General features: G+C 46.1%; 1 protein-coding gene across 1 annotated transcript in view; it reads right to left on the bottom strand.

Annotated features, from left to right (window-relative positions):
* Nucleotides 1–656: 656 nt before the first annotated feature.
* T265_12793 (hypothetical protein) overlaps nucleotides 657–21,626 on the bottom strand; it is a gene marked incomplete at both ends in the record, with an annotated part of 37,418 nt that continues 16,448 nt past the window's right edge. The window contains 6 exon segments of the mRNA XM_009165493.1: nucleotides 657–1,034; nucleotides 1,890–2,046; nucleotides 4,620–4,831; nucleotides 8,470–8,990; nucleotides 10,502–10,898; nucleotides 20,452–20,662. Coding sequence (XP_009163757.1) covers nucleotides 657–1,034; nucleotides 1,890–2,046; nucleotides 4,620–4,831; nucleotides 8,470–8,990; nucleotides 10,502–10,898; nucleotides 20,452–20,662 — 1,876 coding nt within the window.

The following is a 21,626-nucleotide window of genomic DNA, read 5'->3' on the forward strand; positions in this document are numbered from 1 at the left end:
TGGGCGAGCGTGTCAAGGAGAACAGACCAGTCCACTGAGTTCAAAGGTCATTGGAAATCCGGGAATACTAAAATTGTGGATCGTTTGTGGGTACGACGTTGTCCTAGCACCTGACGGAACGCGGAGATTTGGTCAAAACCCCGACCAGGCCGCAAACCTACTTGCTGCTCGCTAGTCAGTGCTTTATGAGCCATTATAAAGCAACGAAACACAAAGGAGGTCGTCTTGTTACGACAGGAGTAAAGCCGATCCATGGTTAATACAAATAACGAGCTCTTTTTAAAAAATAGGCACTATTACCGACTCTCCGCAGTTATCTGGGACTGTATCCCTTCCCAAACACAGGCAAACACATCAGTCAAGCGCAGACTGAGGATCTCACAACCATATTTGAACAATGTGAGTGCCAGGTTATCCAGACCAGAAGCTCGGTGGCGCTTGAGAAAACGTCCGAGGGCGTAGGGGACGCCGCATTCACCGTCCAGGGTCCTACGTTAGCTATGGGCTTCAGATGAGTAGCGGCTGGTGGCCATGGTAACTGTTGTTCGAGTGATTCGGCGCACTGGCGAGGGATTCTCCTCCATTCAGAACGGTCACGCCCTTCTGATCCTTGATGGTTTCCATCACAGGTGGTTTACGGGTACCGGTCATATGGATCAACTGAAATAATCTTCGGGCACTCCGGCTTTCTGGGACTTTTTCATTTCTTTAACCTTGCACGTCCACGAGACTTCACGGTCGGCTCGCACCCTAATTCTTACTTTGTGTAATAAATCGTAGGGCCATGGTATGTTCACGACCGACTGGGATATTTCTCCGAGATTTAAGAAATGACACTGTTCGTTCTGATATCCAGTACTTGAGTGGGCCTGCAAACATCGGCCACAAACAAAACTCCCAGTACAGTGCAAAAAGGTGGCGATTTCGTCCCAGTGGGGATTCACATCTGATGGTTGATTGAAACTGTAGAAGACGATTCGGGTAAATTCATCTGACAAACAGATCTGCCAGTCTTTCGCATGTCGAGCATTCGTCTACACATTATGCGACCCTGAAAACCGGAGCGAAAGACAACTCCGGAGGAGTGCGTGGTCAGAATCTGACAATTTGTTCCAAAACGAGCGGTAGTCACTTATCGATCCGCGCCATCGGCAACTGATGGTACTGTGAACAATGGCAGACCGCAGTCAGCGCGCCCTCAAAGGATGCACCTTGGCCAGATGATTTCGGCTGTTTCGGAAAGCAGCACTGCACTGCTACACAGAGGAAGTATTCAGGGTTAAAAATGGAAAATGATAGAGTAATGAAATTACGGGGTTTGAGTTCTATTTGTTCATCGAATACAAAGACGTGGTCGACTTAATTTCTACCCGGTGGTCACCTTGGAAAGCGATATTGAAGCAGACTATTTGAACTAAGAGCTGTAGAGAAGAGAAAAATTAAATGAGAAAGAAATAGGCTTATGTTAGTCTGTTATACATAACGCTTTCTCCGCGAAATTCACTGAAATCGATTCACAGCGTCTTCGTTCAAGACCGTCCCTCACATCAAGGTTTCGGGGAGCGTCAAAGAGAGAATACAATTATTGTTTACAGCTTTCTTGCATCTGAAGTCCAAATGCCGACGCAGGGATATTCAAGAGAGGAGAATGAATGTGATTACCTAAGATATAGAACCATATCTAGGTGAAATGTAATGGGCAAGTGCCCAATGCATTGATCAAGAACAAAGATAAAAAGTCTAGCATTAGTTATTTGATCGTCTTCCGAGTAATAATCACAGAAAAAACATAAAAACCACATTGTGAAAATGCTAATATCAAGAGGAAAGACACGGGCTCGAAAGATGTATGCAATGCGCTACAGACTGTCAGAACGACCGTATCAAACAATATCCTTTCGACCGGGTTCATTGCGATAACCACCGACAGTAGCATCAGAACGGGCGGATGATATAGGTGAAATGCGCCGGCTGGCGAAGCTCTGTTCCTCGGGAGAAACAACATGGAAACCCAACGTCTTGAGGTGATTTGCATCGGCCTCCGAACTAAACGAGAAACAAGAAAACCGGAGACAAAACACGTAACCAGACAGACTGCTACTAAGGAATTACAAATAGATGAAATTGGAAAACAGGCTCATGTGGGGAGATTGAATAACAAGCATCATCACGCTATGGCGAGCAGAGCGGAACCCGAACATTTGAAGCCGACTAGTTGTGAACACCATTAGTCCGCATGGCATGAAACAACGGATGTGGTATGCAGGCGAACAGCCTGCATCTCCTGTATCGCCTTCGTTAATGAAATAGATAACGAAACTGGTTGCCTCAGATGCGGGGTGATGAAGGGCTTATGGGGAGCCATACAGGCAATCTACCGGCAAAAGGCACTACCATATAGAAAACATGATATTGGAAAAAGGTGTCCAAATTGAGGGGTTATCAGGCAGGACAGAAATTAGTTCAACCAGAAATTTACAAGTTGATATATATATATATATATATATATGTGGGGTTCAAGAAGAGCTATGTCGTCCGTGTACTCTTTGTTTGTGAGTGAACGCCCCGAACAAAGTTTGACCCCATAGAGATAGAGATGAAGTTGAAGGGGAACGATAGAACATGAGACAGTTTTCCTGATACCGCTTTATGTGGTCAACTAAGGACTTGTTCGAGCAGACATTCACACTCCCGCTCGAGTTGACGTACAACGCCTTAAGAAAAGTCAAGAATTTACGGGGAACATCTTTGCTCAACAAATACTGTCATAGTGCCTGATGGTCAACAGATGCAGATAGCCCAGACAGTCCTCGATAGATACTATCCTTCTCAGTTTCAGTCTGCTGATTTGTAAGCTGACACTACGAACAGGTAACGTTTTTTATGTTGAGGCGTTGAGCTCGATCGAGCTTAATAACCGGACGGCGCAAAGACGAATGTTCACTGGGATCCGATCCAGCGAAGCGCGTTCAGCTCTAGGGCTGAGTACAGCTCCCACGTCATATATCCTACAGGTCATCGTTTCTGGATCAATGGACATGCGGAGAGATGTGAGATACCTGAGCTCGTCTATGGAGTGCTGATATGCAAAACCACGCTTCCATTTTGTGTGTGTGTTTCGAAGACACAGCATACGTCAATTTCAAGGGGATATACATTTTCAGCGGGCATTGCCTGTTTGACATAGAGTACGGATATCGAAAGGTCCTATCTAGAAAGGATCTCGTGAATTTAGCAATGTATTATTTTGTTTAATGCTAACAGGCAGTCCGGGTCATGAGACATGTCGGTCAGATAGTTGACAGTAAATCACCCAGCAACGTCTGTTTGTGTGTTCGGAAGCGGTTGAGGGACATCAGTGGACAATGTGCAGGCAAATGATACTCGCCGGTTGTCCGGGCTGCAGAGAGCTTGACTGAAGTACCCCACCTTGAGTGCTTCACACAAAGTCTTACTCACAAGGGACTCGGAGGAGGTAAGGCTTTGCTCGGGGACTCTGCCGCTAACCTCTGACTGAAAAGTCTGACCCGCGAGGCAGCGAGTAGTAAGGTCTTTTTTGGGGACCCTTCCTGGAGCCGATAACTCAATAGTTTGAACTGTCCGGCTGCGGGCCTAACCCGAAAGCGCAAGGAGTAAGGCATTACTGTCTCACTCCTACTGCAACTGCGCACAGTGAACTCTTTCGTTTTAGAGGTATTTCGACCGTGTTGAATAATGCATCAGAGTTCACGGTCAACCGTTGGGTGATCGGAGTTTGCGGTTTTTAGGGCCAACTTTTCCAACCCGTCCTTGCTTCACATTTAGCACCCACAGAGGAAAGTGGTCCATATTGCAACGTAGTACAAGCGACCGTTCAGATAAAGCTATGTTGTGATTAGTGCAGTGTGAAATGATGAATGTAATCCAGGCCCACCTGATGGGTGTGTTGACTAACTATAAGTTGCGATCCAAAAGAAACGGATGTGGTCACGTCGCCGTCAGATAATCTATCTCAATGGTTGGTACGAAACGGCGAACGATATACAGGATAGATCAAACAGGTAAGATTTCAGAATAAACGGACATGATTACCACATGGCCTCCGACTGGTGTGGATAGAACGTGGTGCAGAGAGCTGTGCAAGTTTTGCAAACTGAACTCAGTACGAACAAATATTTAGCATGAGGATAAACTGCGCATGCAGCAACTGACCCGGAAAAAGACGAACTATTTTACAAGAGTCACTCTCGAGTATACGAGCGAACGGGATAACCTAGAAGGTAATGTCTCCCAGTCGAATAAAAAGGAATTTAGAAGTACAGCTGACAAGATTCCCGAGGTCCGAAATATCGGTGTAAACAGCTTTGTCCTGAAAAAACCCGCTTGCAGACAAACCAACACTCCTAAAGACGGACTGTATCCAGAAACGTTATGATGTAGTTTCTTTGACGAAGTATGGAGGAACAATAACAATCCAGGGTGTGTGAATTGATCCGCTTCATTCCAGAGTACCGCAGTCTTTGAGAAAAATCCGAATGCCTGCGGTGGCAGCAGCAGCGGTCAGCAGCACATCCTTAAGGAAAATTAACCAACAAGTCACCCTTCAGAATGGTGTAGGTTAATGCGCCAGTTCGACTTACTTTTCATAGTCTAGCGTGACAGAAAGTAGGTCCTGACCGTAGACGCGCTCCAGCGCTTGAAGTAAGCTCAGTTGAAGACTTTGCACTTGATTAGTTGGAGTATAGTTGTCGTTCACAGAGCGTGCGATCGTTATGACACAGGGATTGTGCAAACGATTGAGGAAACCTTCGATCACCTCACGCATCTCTTGTTGTTCTTGGACGGTTGACACCTGCAGAGCAAACAGCATACCAAGACCGCAAAGTGAGATTATATTCGGGTTGTGAAAAGTGGCTGGAAAACAAGTTGGTAGCTAACCAAGTACGACTAAAATAGTCAACTCAAGAGCGATTATCAGGAGGAAGAAAATCCTCCCTCCAGAAAAACGTACCTTTTTGGAAAATTGGTTCATAACGGACATCGCCGTGCATTATTCGGGTTAGTTATCTTAATTCGAGGGGAGATATATTGAAGAGCAACGCAAAAATGATTTTATAAAGCAAGCAAAGATAAACACTATTTTTCAACAAATGTGAGATTATGCAGACGGCAAAGCCAAGGAGTGACGTGAAACCATCTACCTCACAAGCGTTTGCAATGAGTACCACCCGATGTATGGCTAAATAACAGGATAAGATAGCCTGGAGGTCCTCAAACCAGATCATTCTGACCGAAATATTTCTTGTTTTCCTAGAATACGGAAAAAACGGGTATACCATAGAAACCATCCAAACCAGAGGGAACATTTTACATATACGAAAAACCGCTACCTATAGCTGAATCCTGCTTTGGAACGCCTAAAATTTAAACATAACCATCACGATCGACACCAAGACATCAGTGTTTAACCCTGATGCTTCACTCCAGTGGAACCATGATTTACTGAAAAGCCTCATTTTCAAAAAAAAGAATGAAAGTGGACGCGAAAGTGATTTAGTGCCAGCCCACAACAATCATTTCGAGGTGCCTACAACTCCAGATAATCATTCCAGTAATCTGGATAGAAACCGATGACAAGACCACCAATGACATCGTTTAGCAGACCGATCTTGCAGCATCTCTAACCAAGTGCACTGGGGGTCAGGTGCTCCCCAATCTAGAAGGCGAGTAGCACAGACGGCACCCGAACGCTTCGTAATCTCTTTCGTATCCCACTTCTAGGTCAAAGGTTGGTCATCAATCCGGTTCCGCCACTCTCAACTAGACAAGGAAAACATCACTCTTTTCGGCAAACGATGGTTCGGCATAAGAAATACATGGCCTAACCAACACAGCTTCTGGTGCTGGACACGTTCTTTTATCGAGGTCCCCGGTGCACAACCGGAAACTCGCTTTCTAATTGCCTCGTTACGGATTCGGCGGCATCAACCCACATGAGCTATGGTTCCGAGACAAGCGTTGTCAAACATTGGAAGAATTCTCAGTTTCGCTGCTCAAACAGGCCAAGTTTCACAGTCATAAAACAAAACAGTCCATACTGTAGACTGATACACACGTCCCTTGAGATTCAGGGATATACCGCTCTAATGTCATAAGGTGTCTCAAATTAGCAAAAGCGATCCCAGCCTTGGAGATTCGTGCATTTACCTCATCTGTCACACTACATTCAGAAATAATACAACCTCCAAAATACGTAGAACGCTCTACAACTTCGACCGCCTCTCCCCGGATTGTACGTGGTGGGTTCAGTGACTGTATTCCCATGAACATGAACTTATACATTGTGGATGCAAAGTGCATACCAAAGGACGCCATGACTTTAGCCAATTCATCTAAAAACACCTGCGCCTTCTCCTTTCCGACGACGAGAACGGTGTCATCTACGTATTCCAGTTCGACAAGGTTTTTTGCAGAGGCTATTGGAACACCGGTGTTTTGAAGAACTTCCAGCGTTTGTCTTATTATCTCATCGATCATGGAAGTGAATAGGAATCGGGAGAGTAGACACCTGTGAGAGATGTAGTCTTGTTTATGGGAGCTTTTGGAGAGCTCTCCGAATAATCTCACACATCCAGAAGTCTGTAAATACAAAGAACTTTTTATGTTCACAGACTTCCGGGGCATTCCCGAATCAAAAAGGAATGGAGAGGCTAGGCACCCCTGATGGACACCCCTTTGTGTCCGGTGAGCTGCGATCACCAAACCCCGCACAGCCAACTTCTGTAAGAATCGAATCGCAGATGTTGGATACCATGTTTGATGGGCCTGTTAGGACTGTTCGAAGATAGAAAAAAATTGAACACGCAGGAAACGTGGCTCAAGTTTTATGTAACCGTACAACTTTAAAATTTCGAACTGCACAACTGAGTCAAACCAACTTGTGCCGCGCCTTGTCCCATTATCTATGGTTGAGGGTCTAATGAGGGAGTTTTTCTATCCCACGCCTCCCTCTCCAGCATGAGTGATAGTTCGTATTCAGGTTAATTTTCCGTTTCAAGTCACCACCGGTGGCGCCTAATTCAGCTGGGATTGGAAACTGAGTGAGTTATGATTTCAGAGCTGGTGAACCAATATTCCAAAAACCACGTCAGTGAATCACCACAAGAATTGGAAGAATTCGGATAACTGAGAGCCTTCGTGTCGTGAACGCAACGAATTAAGCGTTTCAGTTGGTTCAAGATACAGCGATCCGGATAGCAGCTTTGGATAACTGTAAGAGTCGAATGAACCTTGAAAGTATAACCCGAAAGCACCTGTTCTGCCCAACACACCACATTTCGCTACACGAAGATGACCGGTGAATACAGACAAAAAGCAGGGTAAGGATGGAAGCCTAGCCCTCCTGACTGGAGCAGCAGAATTCAAGATCACCCCAGCTGATTGGTGAAATGTCCAAGATGTCAGTTTCTGCTCGCGTGACACACGACAGTTGTATCAACTGTAAAGGCCTATTTAGCTAATTGCAATCACGCGACAGTGAAAAGCGTAAGTTTTGATTAGGAATGCATCTACAGGTTTGGCATTGGTTAGTTGCCGTACAGTTTACTGGGTTTCCGATCGACATCTTTTCTCGCCTACCATTCTCTAAAGTTATCGGGAGAACCGCAGCCCACAGATGCATCCACTATATGCACACTGAATAAACAATAAAAAAAACTACGCTACACGGAAACCCAGTTTTGAGCACCCAGTACACTGGCCAAGCCCTTGGGCAAGCTTTGAGCACCCAGTACACTGGCCAAGCCCTTGGGCAAGCGCTGCGAAGGCCCATGTTGAATAGTTGGCTCTGGTAGCTCTCTGTGATCTCCCCCACTAGATCTGGAAGAGTTTTGGCACCGCTATCCACCCTGGATAGCTGCCTTTTGAAACATCAACCAACTTATCCTCAGGCAAGGGCCAATAGAATGTAAAGTCAATCAGTGAGTAACAAGCTCATGTTGACAACAAAGGCACGCTATTGTGCGGGTGGATAAATGACACCTAAATACTGTTGTAACCAGACGGATTGCCCACTAACTCCTGTTGATATTCCAAAGCTCATGTACTCCGGAGAGTCGTCAGAATCTACAACCACAGTGCACTATATACAAAACAAATCATAGAAAATTCCATCCATACAGGACCAAAACATTGATCATAGAAAGGTCAGATAAAGGTCGATGAGAGTCCGCAATGGTACAAGGATTTTTGGTGCATACCACAGGTCGGGAAGAGAATACTAAGCCGAGATGCGGAATGCCGATATCCCAAACACCGTTGTTAACTAGAGCTCTGAAGATGCATGATGGAGCGCGTTATAGGTACACTGTACTGCGACAGTACTTATCACATTTTCCGGTTTATACATGTTAAATAACCACTGAAGTATCTTATTAAAAACCAACAGATAGCCAAAGTGCGTAGCTGACATGCAGACCAAAAACGTCTTACATAATGTGGCAGAGGGTCTTGATCATGGTTCGCCACACCAGACCATAGGTAGTGCATAAAACAAAGCGGGGTCACTTCTCCTTCTGCCACCGGTTTATTTTTCCCAACAGATGCTTCAGATTCCGGACCAGGTTCTGAAGGGGTCAATTCCGAGAGCAAACTGTCATCCAATTTAGTGAGGATGACTTTTAGGTCCCGATTGACGTTAGGCTCAGGTACAGTGCATGACGAGGAACCATCAGCATCAACATCCATAGGGCGTTCGACGTCAACAACCTCCGATAGATTTCCGGTTGACGGGGCCACCGTGGCTGAGTCAAAAGGGCGCAATTTAAGCTTCGCTTGTATGTCCAAACACACGCAATTGGGGCTACTCATACGACGCTTCACTGGAACTCCCGGGTAGCACCGGTGTGACAACAGTGTGGATCGGCTCTCTTCAATCTGGCTATACACTCGACGTAGTCCAATAGCCTTAGATGACTGCAGTGCGTCACCGGCGCAGGTAGCATTGAGTTTGGCTGAAATGATGGCATACGAATACAGACACGAGTAAACAGTGAAAAAACATGTACAGTGTATGTGTGCGACAGAGGATGCACCAGAGTCTGACAGGCAGCGTCCGGTATACACAAGCGGAGCAATATATATGTATGCACTTAGAAAGAATCACAGCAAGGGGGAAAATGATCTGTTATTGAAGTTTTAGATCAACGTCACATGGTACCGAGCTGTCTCATGAAAAATAGCCCAAATAGACACGCCGGATGTTCTGACATGTCATAACGAACAAAAGAATGAATAATTAACAGATCAACCGCAAAAAGAGAACAGGGAACACATAAACCACCCGTTCAGGTGTAAAACCTTTCCGGTGCCTAGCTGCCATGCCACCCGAAGGAGGCACGAGGGCAGGGTTACTGCCAGGTTGCCCAAGCCTAGACAGGGGAAGTCGGGAGGCAAAGATCGGGTTTCAATCACGGACCCTCTGGTCAGGAGATTCGCGCTCTAACCACCTAACCCATCTCACTCCCCACAGATAAACCAGAGGAACATTGGCCTGGTAATTGCCACGTCCAAGGAACTTGTTGTGAGAACGCGACGTAAATAATCCTCACATCAAACATGAAACCTGCTGACCCAGCCAGAAGACTCAGCGAATACGTATTTCTAGAAATAATTACCCCTCCCATTCAGATTCCTGTGTTGTTTTTCGGTATCAAAAGACCGTTATGTATGAATTATTCCCCTTTCGGGGAAAAGTGGACTCTTACTGAAAAAGGTTGAGATGTACAGAAATATTTTCTGTCTCTTGGCAGTAACGCGACCGCAGAGTTGACTCATCAATTCAGCTTCCGCCGATACGATTAAATCAACCATTAATGAATATGTACCTGCGAGATCTTTGGAACCAAAGGCCAATCGTTCATGTAAGGGTGTAAGTTAGCAGGAAATATAAAACTGTTCACATGATTATCTTAATAACTACAGAAACGTATTGCCTGACATGTACTTCGCGCAGCTATTTTCCAAGATCAGCTGGCTCTCTATGAAGAGCATCCTTACACGTGTTCCTCGCTGAAAACTGGGTAGTCCAGAAAAATAGCTCTCTGGTTTTCCTCCATGTGAGGCTGAAGTTGTTCATTGGTCACTCATTAACCATTTCACCATGAAGTGAAAACTTATCCATCAGAAACCTTACGAACTTAGGGAGAATTTCAAGCAACAGTTGTTCTGCGAGGTACATTCAGTAGGCATGGTTTTGCATTGAGTTGAGCGTAGAAACCGTGATGCGCAGACAGTATGTTGGCACCCTGGAACACTGTAATTACCAAGTGAATTACAGAAATTGTTACGATCGTAATCAGGTATCGAAGCTTGACCCACTCAACAAAGCATAAAATGTGGAAAGCATGGTGTGCGTTTGCCGCAATTGAGAGATGCTGCAACGTAGCTAGGAAAACATTCGCCCATTCGACTCTGAAATTGACGCTTCAGATCAATGTCAAAACACCAACTGTAAAGCACTTACAGAGAGCTTCCTCTACATATTTTTCTTCTGATCCCAAAGCCAACAAAGGTGGCTCAGCAACAATAGACAGACGGTTGGATGCAAGTCGTAGCGTTTCCATCACAGCCTGACGAACAGTGTTCGACATTTCTATATCTTCCAGTGAAAGTACGAGCTTACTAAGATCAGCAAGTTCACGTGGCCATAACACGATTGCCGAACTTGGCGGAAGCGTCTCCGACTCCCAACATTGTAACCACTGGCGGAGACGAGTTAGCTGACGTCGCCGAGCGCCATTGAGCACTCGAGCACAAGCAACTGAATGGGCCAGAACAACTGCTGGATTGTTTATTTCCCTCGGAGACAGTGGAATACTCAAACTCGGAGGGGACGCGTACAAATGGTCAATCAGCTCCATCTTAAAGTGGAAGGACAGCAAAGATGTGTGCCTTGGTCAAATAACGAAAGAACGTTAATCGAAAGTGCTTTATCATTGAGAAATTTCATGTACACCACTCAACATAGTAGACATATTGAGAACTTCACAGTGAATCAGGCATGGGCATGAACTCGAGACAGCATAAAGGTTAGGATTGTGCGGTTCGAGCCCACACCAGGTATCTCGACTGCTTTCTGTCAAGATTTGGCAAACTTACAGAATCCCAGCCTTCGTAATCTCTCCAGGTGGAATGACAACTAGGCACCGAACGACTACGGGTACTTTTCGCTCATACGCTTGCATTATCAAGTGGCGAAACACACTCATTTGCAAACTAAGACGGTGTAAACGGGAAGCTCAAATAATTGTAGCGAAATCCATCGCTTGGGATATTCTTCAAAGGGTCGTATCACAAAGAGGCAAAACTAAAGGGAACAAGTGAAGAAATGTGGGAGAATACTGATCTAATCCGTTCAATCGACCACGTAAACGCGGCAGACATTGAGGACACATCACGTCTATTTCGCCAGTGGCTAAGGATTCAGTCCGTATTGCATGGACGACTAAGGCCTACTAAGTGTGAAATGTAAGGAGTTTGGGATGTTGTTTGCCTTTCGGTATGGCTGCTTGGGCGACTTGAGTGAGACACGAATCATTCGCTTGAGTAAGTAGGAAGGTAAATGACCAGTTAGCTCTTGTGGTGCGTGTATTTGGGGATATTCCGCTGTCCGAACACTAGTTGGACTTCCTGTATGACCTTAACAAAATCCGTTCCTCTCCCGGTTGCCGTAGTGAATGCTTCCAAATTAGAGTAATTATCACAGCATGGGCCCCCAATGCACAAAAATTAGGCGACGTTATTAGCTTCGACGAGTCACGACGATTGATATCCTTTGGTGATAAAAATAGGACAACCTGGCTCAACTAATCTGAACAACCTCAAAATATCTCCCGTTTGTTTGGTGTCCGATGTTGGGGAACATGCAAGGAACCTGATATTATCTGAGAAGCACGTCATCAGATTATTCACTTGCAAGGTCGAACAGATGTTATATAGTGCTACAATGCTATAATGCTACACCAGCCGAAGAGTAATGTCCATCGGGATCACCCGTTCCATGGTTCGCCCCCAGGGAAGGAATTCAAGAACTCCCACTCAGTCAGTCTTTCCTGAGTGACTTGTCATCAAGGAAACAACTGAACACTGGCTCTGAAAGTACGTGATAACCTTCCTTCACAAAGAGGCTCAGCCCTACAATGGGTGACTGTTTGTGTACTTCGGCAACCCATTAAACCATACTGGCTAGTGTCCATGAGACACTCACAGTATCTCATATCAAGTTGGGAGGTGATTAGAGGTCTGATCAACACAGTCTCCTGGTCCTCCAGGGTAGGTGTTAGAACACGTGTGGCGACTTGTCCTATGAAAAGGCAATGCACCTGCATTTCCCGCCATACACCGCTGCCATGTGGTCTGAATTTTGAGTCAAAGACTTTGGTCGAGGACCATAATCGTCCTCCTGTCTGGGCCCGGAAGTCCTGGCACTATCCCAGCCCATGATTAGAGGCTGATCAACACAGTCTCCTGGTCCTCCAGGGTAGGTGTTAGAACACGTGTGGCGACTTGTCCTATGAAAAGGCAATGCACCTGCATTTCCCGCCATACACCGCTGCCATGTGGTCTGAATTTTGAGTCAAAGACTTTGGTCGAGGACCATAATCGTCCTCCTGTCTGGGCCCGGAAGTCCTGGCACTATCCCAGCCCATATACAACCGTGGCCCTTACAACTAACAATATTCTCATGCCACATCGGCCGTCGCCAGCCTGCTGTCACCAGCCGGATCGCCTTACCTGCTATCAATCTGGGAGAAACAAACCACTCCAGGCAACCATATCGGGCAATAATAGTGTTCATATTCGAAACGGGTACCCACAGTAAATGTGGTAACGACACATGTGTTAGTTTGACTCCAAATGTGGCAAAGCTTCTAGTGTCAGTGATTGTTCATCGTCTCATTGCGGTACACTAATCGTTGACCCGTGGGCACCAAGCGGGGTTTCTAGCGGTTAGAAGCTTCGTTGACTACATCTCCACAATCCGTCAGGTGTTAAACCAACGCCATACGTACAGATGACGCACAATTATGGTGTTCCTTCAGTTCAAGGGCGTGTTCGACTCTGCTCTTAACCACACTTGCACAACCGGGTACACCACAAAAGCTTCTGAAAATCCTGGTATTCCTTGGCTTCAAGGGTGCGTTTGATTCCGTCGATCGATCAGTGTGTTAACTACACTTGCTCAGCAGAAGTTTTTAAACATTACCCGATCTCTATATTCACATACTTTTGGGCGTAAGAGTGCATGGTGAGCTCACCAAAAGCTTCCAACAACCAAATGGTTGTCCGACAGGGATGTCCAGTCTCTCCGTTCTTGTTCAACGTCATCATTGATGGAACAATGAGGCGAATCCTGGAAGGGCTTCGAAACCTCGGTGGGAATCGCTGCTGCTGGGAACCCTGTTGATCTGGAGTAAGCAGATGACATTGTCTTCACCTTTGAAGACCAAGGGAAAGAAGTCTTGTCATACTTTCGGCATGTGCTCAACAATTTCAAGGTGTAAATCCATGCTTTGGAACGTACACTATTTAAGAAAAATAACTGAAGGTTCTCGAGAATCTTAAACACCTCGGTAGTTGTATTAGCTCTGACCGAAGCATGGCTGATGAAATCAGTGCACGAATCCCAAAGGCTCGAATCACGTTTGCCAAATTGTGTCACATGTGGAGTAAAAAGGGCATATCACTGGGTCTTAATGGTCACATGTACCAGCCTACGGTAAGGGTTGTGTTGTATGGTTGCAAAACATGGCCTCAGCGGATGATGTGAGGTGTCTTCAAGTATTTTTTTGACCACCGATGCCTCAAATGCGTTGACGATCGCATGAACGTATTGGTGACGAGGTAATTAGGAAACGGGTATTTGGTTGTGTAGCAGATGTTTCAATCGTGGAAAACAACCAGCATCATCAACTGCGGTGGCTTGGTCATATGCTACACATGACGAAACACTGTCTACTGAGGCGACTCCTGTATTCCATGCCCCTTTCAAATGGCGTAAATCGCGGGCTGGATAACGTAGGACTTGGGAGAATAGCGTGAGGAAGATTACGAAGAGTTTGAGTGTTGCTGCAGTGCGACTCCCAGGCTGGGGTCTTTATGACCCCTCCTGCGATTTGCTGGAGACGTGGTAAGAAATGGCAGCTGATCGATGGCAGTGGTGTTCGTGCTGATTGTCAGATTGAGCGCTAGACGTAGGCATCTCAGGAAGCATGCGATAGCCCAGCACATGTCCCCTCCCTAACCCACTCTCTTCGCTTATTTTCACACTCGGACTGTAAATATAATTAGATAAACTATGTGGTTGTACAGTAGTGAAGCATCAGTGTCAGCACTGATGTTGTTGACGATGATGATGACTGTTCCAGGGAATCGGGTTCTGTACAACTGTCACGAAATCAGCTGACACCGAACTCACTTGTTGCTCTACACGCGTATGAAACTACTGTGATATCTCGAAAATTAGCCTAAATGAAATCCGAAGCAATCTCTGTGCTGCGTGTCCAGTTGGGGGATATCTCAAACCAGAGGCTTATCCAAGTGAGCACAAATTGTGGACAAGACGATAAAATTGCGCTCCAACCACTTAAACCACTTGAACTGAGACATGGTAAGCCAAACAACCCACGCCGAGTGACTTTACTCAACACACGGCGCAGGATTTTTCGGCTCACGAAGTAACGACTTACACTACTACTGGTAGCGAAAGAAGAGCAGCAACCTTGCCTGTTTTTCGGATGAATAGGCACGGATAGGTTTACCACCTTCCACACATGCTTCGGCTTCAGCCTGTTGGTTCCCTGTAATCTGGAGGATGCAATGAGCACAGTAACCTTCAACTTAGCTGTAATTATAGGTGATTACTTTGAATAACCATCTGAATAGGTTCACGCTGCGGCATAGGCGCTCCTTACAAGACATTTCTTGCTACTATCTCGTTCGTTCACTGGTTTCTTGCGGTGGAAAGTGTTAGCAAAAACATTGTCCCAAAGAAGATTATGGCATGCAACCTGGTTAACAATGACCAGAACCATTCGTTGCATCGTGAAAATGATCCCATTTTTCGTAATACTCCACATGAAAAATAGAGGGTCCTGTAAAACGGTAGTGCACGGATTTCCAGCATGAATTTCAAACATAAATGCTATCACCACGAATCGTGGTCTTCACAAAGTGCAGATCAGCCGAGGACGAAATTGGATCAAGTGGATATCAGCCATGGTGCGAGCACGCCTCATAATGCACTTTCGTTCAGCCTCTCGCGAGTCAGCAAGAAGTATGCCCATCTGTCTTCTTCGGAGAGCTATCTTAGCTATCTAAAGTAAGTCGACAATGTACTGGTAGCGGCAGATGGATGAGGAATGGCCTAAGCTAGCGGCGTTCATTGCTGTCTGTCCGACTTCTCTATTACGATAAAACGGCCACTGACTATCGCCAAGATCACTGACCCTGACTGATGCCAGGAGGTGCATACAAGGCAACGAGTACGATGCACACAGATCTTTCAAGCAGAAAGTGCCGAAGTGTCCAGGAAAAGATCGATAGATTTGGATAACAATGAAGGCACAGAAGATGGAGAAGGCTTGTGCTGCCGGAAACAGCCCTGCCTTGTGCCACAAGTCCAAAATAAAGGAACGCTCAATGAAAAAGGCGCCTCGTAATTCAACCTCAAGAAAGTCAACAGAAAAGATGGACCGAACTCCTCAAAGGACATTTTCACCAGCCGCCTGCGACATCAGCCATGAAGACAGTGTATACGGGCGTCCAGCTCATTCAGTTGTAGCACCCTTTCGGTGCCTATCTGCCATGATACCTGAAGGGAGCATGAAGGCTAGGATACCGCCAGACTGCCCAAGCCTAGACAGGGGAAGTTGAGAGACAGTGGTCGGGTTCGAACCACGGACCTTCCGGTCAGCAATCATCATCATCATCATCATCATCGACAGCATGACATCAGTGTTCAACACCGATGCTTCACTGCCGTACAACCAGGACTTATTTGAAAGCCTTATTGTAAAGAAAAGAATAAAGGTGGATGGGGGAGGGACTTAGTGCCAGCTTAACCCAATCATTCCGAGGCACCTACACCTCCAGACATTCACTCAGGCAATCTGGACAGAAACTGACAACAAGACCGCCACTGACATCGGTTGGCAGTCATATCTTGTAGTGTCTCCAACCAGGCACAGTGAGGATCACGCGGTCCCCATCCTGGAAGGCGAGTAGCACCGACAGCACCCAAGCGTTTCGTGATCTCCTTCATACTCCTCCGCCAAGTCAAGGGTTGGCCACCTCTCTGTTTACGCCACTCCGAATCGGGCATGGAAAACAGTACTCTCTTTGGCAAAGGATGGTTCGGCATACGTAACACATGTCCCAAATTCGCGCTCTAACCACTTGAGCCATCTCGCCCGCATGCAAGCGGATGGAAAGTAGACCTAATCACCCATCAAAAAAGGCAATAAATATCCCTACTGAAACGCGATAAGGCACCAGGAACGGAGGGTCTGTATGCAATCGCTTATATATAGAAGGCGGGGAACCCCTAGCTACCCGTTTGACAAAACTTATAGGTGCGATATGGAGTGAAGAGAAAGTGCCTGCAGAATAATGGTCATCGACAGTCATGCCTGACTTAAAAAAGGTGCGCAAGCATTGTGAGAAAACCACTATAGCGTTAGCCTGGTGGCTGTGTTATCGGAGGTGCTCTCCGGTCGACTGAACAGGGGGAGAGACAGATCTGTGAAAGATAAGCTGAGTTCCGTCCTCCAAAAGGATGCATCGATCACTTCTTCACCCTCCGACACTGCTTCCAGCAACCAAAAAGCAGTGATCTCTCTTGACTTGAAAGCTGTCTTTGACTCTATGAAACGTCATGCACTGTGGCAGAGCCTACGGAGCAGAGGTGTCCTGAGTAAATTCCTGACCCTCTTTAAGGCACTATACACCACCTCTCATGGATATGTGAAGGTCGACGAAAACATCTCGCCTGTCAGGCAAGGCTGTCCCCTTTAATTTTCCCCTTAAAATTCGTCATTGATATGATCAAGAAAGACGCCAGCCACATATATCGAGAACCCAGACGAAATAGCCCATTTTAGATCTAACCCCAAAGTAATGCAGACGATACTGAATAACCCCAAACAATTCTAGCATACGCTCGGGCATGCGCTTCACTACTGAAGAGTGTAGCGTGCTACCACGGGACTACTTCCAGACCAGCCGATACCAGATACCAGAGAAATTTATCTACATGACAGGTACTGCATAAAACCAGACTGCGGTCAGCAAACGAATGAAGCAATCATTTGCAAATGTCCGTAGGTACCAAGTGCAATCTGTGTAGATCACCTAGCCGAGTCCCAGATGCACAAAGCCTGCCCAACTGTGCATCCAGATCTCCGGCAACCTCAATATCTGAGAGCTTTTAGCTAGCCAAAAAAGGGCATTCAGTGCACCATAAAACTTGTCTTTGATGGTGCCAGAGCTACAGTGAGTTGAGGCGTAAGCAAACACGACAAAAAGACGCCGATAACTTTCTCGCTTGTGAGACCACTTCAGAAAAGTTGCCAGACAAGCCGCACATAGGCGACTATCCAGTCAAGCAAGCGGCCGGTGACTTAGGACGATACCAATCCTTACTTATCCTGTGACAGTACTCTCTGGAGTGCCAGAAGTGCGCAGCCGGAAGCGAGTGGAGAGTAATGAGGCGTTTAGCCCAATCAGTGTTTGCTTCTGGTACATGGCACACATAAATGCCAAGCGAGTCCAGTGTGAGAGCAAGAGCAGTATTATGTCCCACTTGCTTCAAAGTATGGACGTTAAAGACAGTTAGACAGACTGGGCATCGAGGCTTGAAAATTGATTTTTGGATGCCCCAGTATTTCGGCGCCGGATGACACATAGATGCAGCTTGCGAAACCGAATAAGCCATCAGTCCGACTTCCTGGGTAAACAAGGAGAGAGTTACTAACGGGGTGGGGCGAAGGAGAAAAGAGTATATGAAAGAGAATAACGAAAGGCGTTAGCAGTAGCCTGTTTTCGCTTACCTACCCTGTTGTATGCAGCAAGTAGTGTGACCCGGCCGATGTGGTATGTGTTAATTTTTATGCGTGTAACTCACAGTGAGATGCCTGTGGCACGGTGAGATTCACACGGGCACTAAATATCAGACCGAGATTCAAATCCCATTCGGTCCGAAACATAACACGACCTGACGAATTATCAGACATCAAGATACAATGAGGATGCGAGCCAACCGTTAAGTTTTGCGGACACGCAAAGCTGAAGAAATGGAAGACGGTCAGAAAGCCAGGAAGGCCCAGAGATTATTTCAGTTGATCCGTGCGACCAGTCCCCGGAAATCATCTGTGATTGAAACCAAGGATCGGGAAGGAGTGACCATAGTGAATAAAGAAGAACGCGTCATCTGTTGAGCCGAATACTTCGGGCAAGTTATCGTGGACACCAGCTGCCACTCATCTGGAGCCCACAGCTGACGTAGAATCCTGAACGGTGAACGTTTGGTCCATGTCCTGCACATGACACATCTATCCAAATGATGTGATGTTCGGTTATTAGGGATGGCTGGCCTCCGAACAGGTATATCCCCGAATCTCAAGGGACGTGTGTATCAGTTTACAGTACGGGTTGTTTTGTTGCACGGTTGAGACTTGGCCTGTTCGACCGGCAGGAATTGAGATGTATTCCGGTGATCGACAACGCTTGTCTCAAAACCATAGCTCGTGTGGGTTGATGCCACCGAATACGTAACAAGGCGATTAGAAAACGAGTTTCCGGTTGTGCACCGCAGACCTCGATGGAAGAACGTGTCCTGTATTGCTTATGCCGAACCATCGTTTACCGAAGAGAATGCTGTTTTCCTTGTCCAGTTCAGAGTGGGAGAAGCGGAGAGATGACCAACCCTTGACCTGGAAGTGGGGTACGAAAGAGATCACGAAGTGTTTGGGGTTTTGTCGGTGATATTCGTCTTCCAGACTGGAGACCGCGTGACCCCACTGAGCTTAGTTGGAGACGCTGCAAGGTAGGTCTGCTAAACGATGTCATTGGTGGTGTTGTCATCAGTTTCTATCCAGATTGCTTGCATGACGATATGGAGTTGTAGGCACCTCGAAATGATTGTAGTAAGCTAGCACTAACTCCCTTACCCGTCTACGCTTATTCATTTCTTGACAATGAGCCTTTTCAGTAAATCATGGTTGCACGGCAGTGAAACATGTGTTGAACACTGATGTCCCGCTATCGATATTGATTATGATGTCGTGGGCTAATGTATCAGTTCCTGTGGTCTACCAAAGATGATCTTTCTCTTCGAATTGAGGGTAAGAGGAGCTCGTGTCAACATGCATCACTTGTGGCTCTGGTGTGACATCTTATCTGTCAACGGTCGGGTTCGCAGTCCTGCGGTGCGCTCTGTGTTATTATGCGGGTCGGAAATTCGGCCGCTACGCACTGAGGACGTCAAAACCTCTATCCATCGACAACTTCGGGGCATTGCCCGAGTTTGATGGGACCACCAGACCACTAATGCTGAACTACGTCGAATGATTTTCGGAAGAAATAACACGACAACGATAAATGGACTGACGATACTATGTTCGTTGCGCTGGTTCGGTCATGTGTTCCTTGTGCAATCGACCGACGTCCTCAGAGGGCAGTTTTCGCACAGCCAGGAGAGTGCAAAGGAAAAATGGTGCAGCGAAATATGAAACTATTACAAGAAAACCAAGCTGCACTGGGCATTGTCGTTTCGTCGGATACAGACCCCGATATGGGACACATCGGGCACATCGTCAGACATGAGCCAGTTGTTCGCATGCTCCCAAGCGGTCGCTCTCATTGTAATTGCTTCTCCACTCAACCTTCTCAGTGAAAAGCCCACTGACACCCATATATGGACGCCTAATAATGGGCTGCCGTCTCAAACGCGAAGCTATCTAGCGCTACCACTAGAGCAACGGCAAACGAAACTGTGTTAGGTGTAACCATTGTACAAGTACGCGGATTTTTACAGACGAAGATGCTGTTAATGACGATGGATATAGCGACTAAACGTTCGACTTCGCGAGTCCATCTCTATCTCTGTACCTCCGTGAGTGCTATCGTAATGGCGGCAGGTGAAAACCAAGATGAACGCTGTCAAAGCGGAATTGAATTCACCAATGTTTTGAACGACGTTAAGATTGCGCGAAACCCTCAATCTGAGGGCCACCTACAATGACTAACCAGGCTGGGTCACTTCGGTAAGATAATCATGAAACAGAAAAGTACCAAACTCAATTTGGCGGAAGTGAATAAGTTGGAATGACATGAAGTGATCCTTGAGAAGTTTCAACCGAAAAAAGAGGAAAAATTGAAAAAAAAACTTGCCTGATCTTTAGTAAATTTGTTGACAAACGGATTCTGAGTAGAGAAGACGTCTAGGTCGATGTCCAAAATGAAAGGCTGATTGAGGAGCACACACACGATATCTGTGCACACTTTGCACAGAGTGTTGGTTTCATGAACTGAGGCAACCGTCAGACCAAATTTTACCCGAGTGTTCATATCCTCCTCTGAACAGAATACTCCATCATCATAGAAATAAGATTCGGGAATGTCGAGTCTGTGCGAAAAAAGCAAGTGACAAGTAGTTGCGAAGCCATCGGGAAACCGGACTGGCAGCATAAGAATGCTTCAAGAAACCACGATCGGTGTCAGAGATCACAGCTAGTATGGATTATCTCCTTAAAAGAATGTAAATTAAAATTTAGCCCCTCCCAATCAAAAAATCTCAGGCTAGAATCTCTTGAATCCAAATATGGCGTCATTTTCGATTGAGAACCGTGGAAGTTGCCTTGGGAAGAATGCCAGATTTACCGTAACTTTGCATCAACTGGCACTTTGTACATGTACTCCAAAACAAATTGTGAGGAGATGCAACTTATCAACGCCGACTTCTAAACACAGTGCAGGGAAGCCCATTGGAGCCAACAGGTGAGTTTAGGGTTGACGGGCCATTCAAGCATACAGCGGCTTGCAAATGAAAGTAAAAAATTAGTCCTCAGGCCCGTCTGTTCACAAAAGTAACTGCTTCCAAATTGTCCACTGGAACAGTGCTTTAGTCCAGATGGGTGAGTTCCACTACACTGAATCATAAACCCAGTTCATCATCATCACCATCATCATCATCATCAAGGACAGCAACATTAGTGTTGCCACTGATGCTTCACTGCCGTACAACCATGAGGTTTGTCTAGTTATCTATGTATATACGTATATGTATATGTGTATGTATATATATATATATCACCATCATCCATCAAGGACAGCAACATTAGTGTTGCCACTGATGCTTCACTGCCGTACAACCATGAGGTTTGTCTAGTTATCTATGTATTGTATAATATGTATATGTGTATGTATATATATATATATAATAGTATTAAAAGCCCTACAGTGAAGAGAAGAGAAGATAAAAAGAGTGGGTGAGGGAGGGGACCCAGTGCTGGCCTATGTCAAGCATACTGAGGTGCCTACACCTCCAACCGCTCAATCAGACAATCTGGAAAGAAACTGACAGCACGAAC

Source organism: Opisthorchis viverrini (genome assembly GCF_000715545.1).
Source record: "Opisthorchis viverrini unplaced genomic scaffold opera_v5_15, whole genome shotgun sequence".
Classification (NCBI taxonomy): domain Eukaryota; kingdom Metazoa; phylum Platyhelminthes; class Trematoda; order Opisthorchiida; family Opisthorchiidae; genus Opisthorchis; species Opisthorchis viverrini.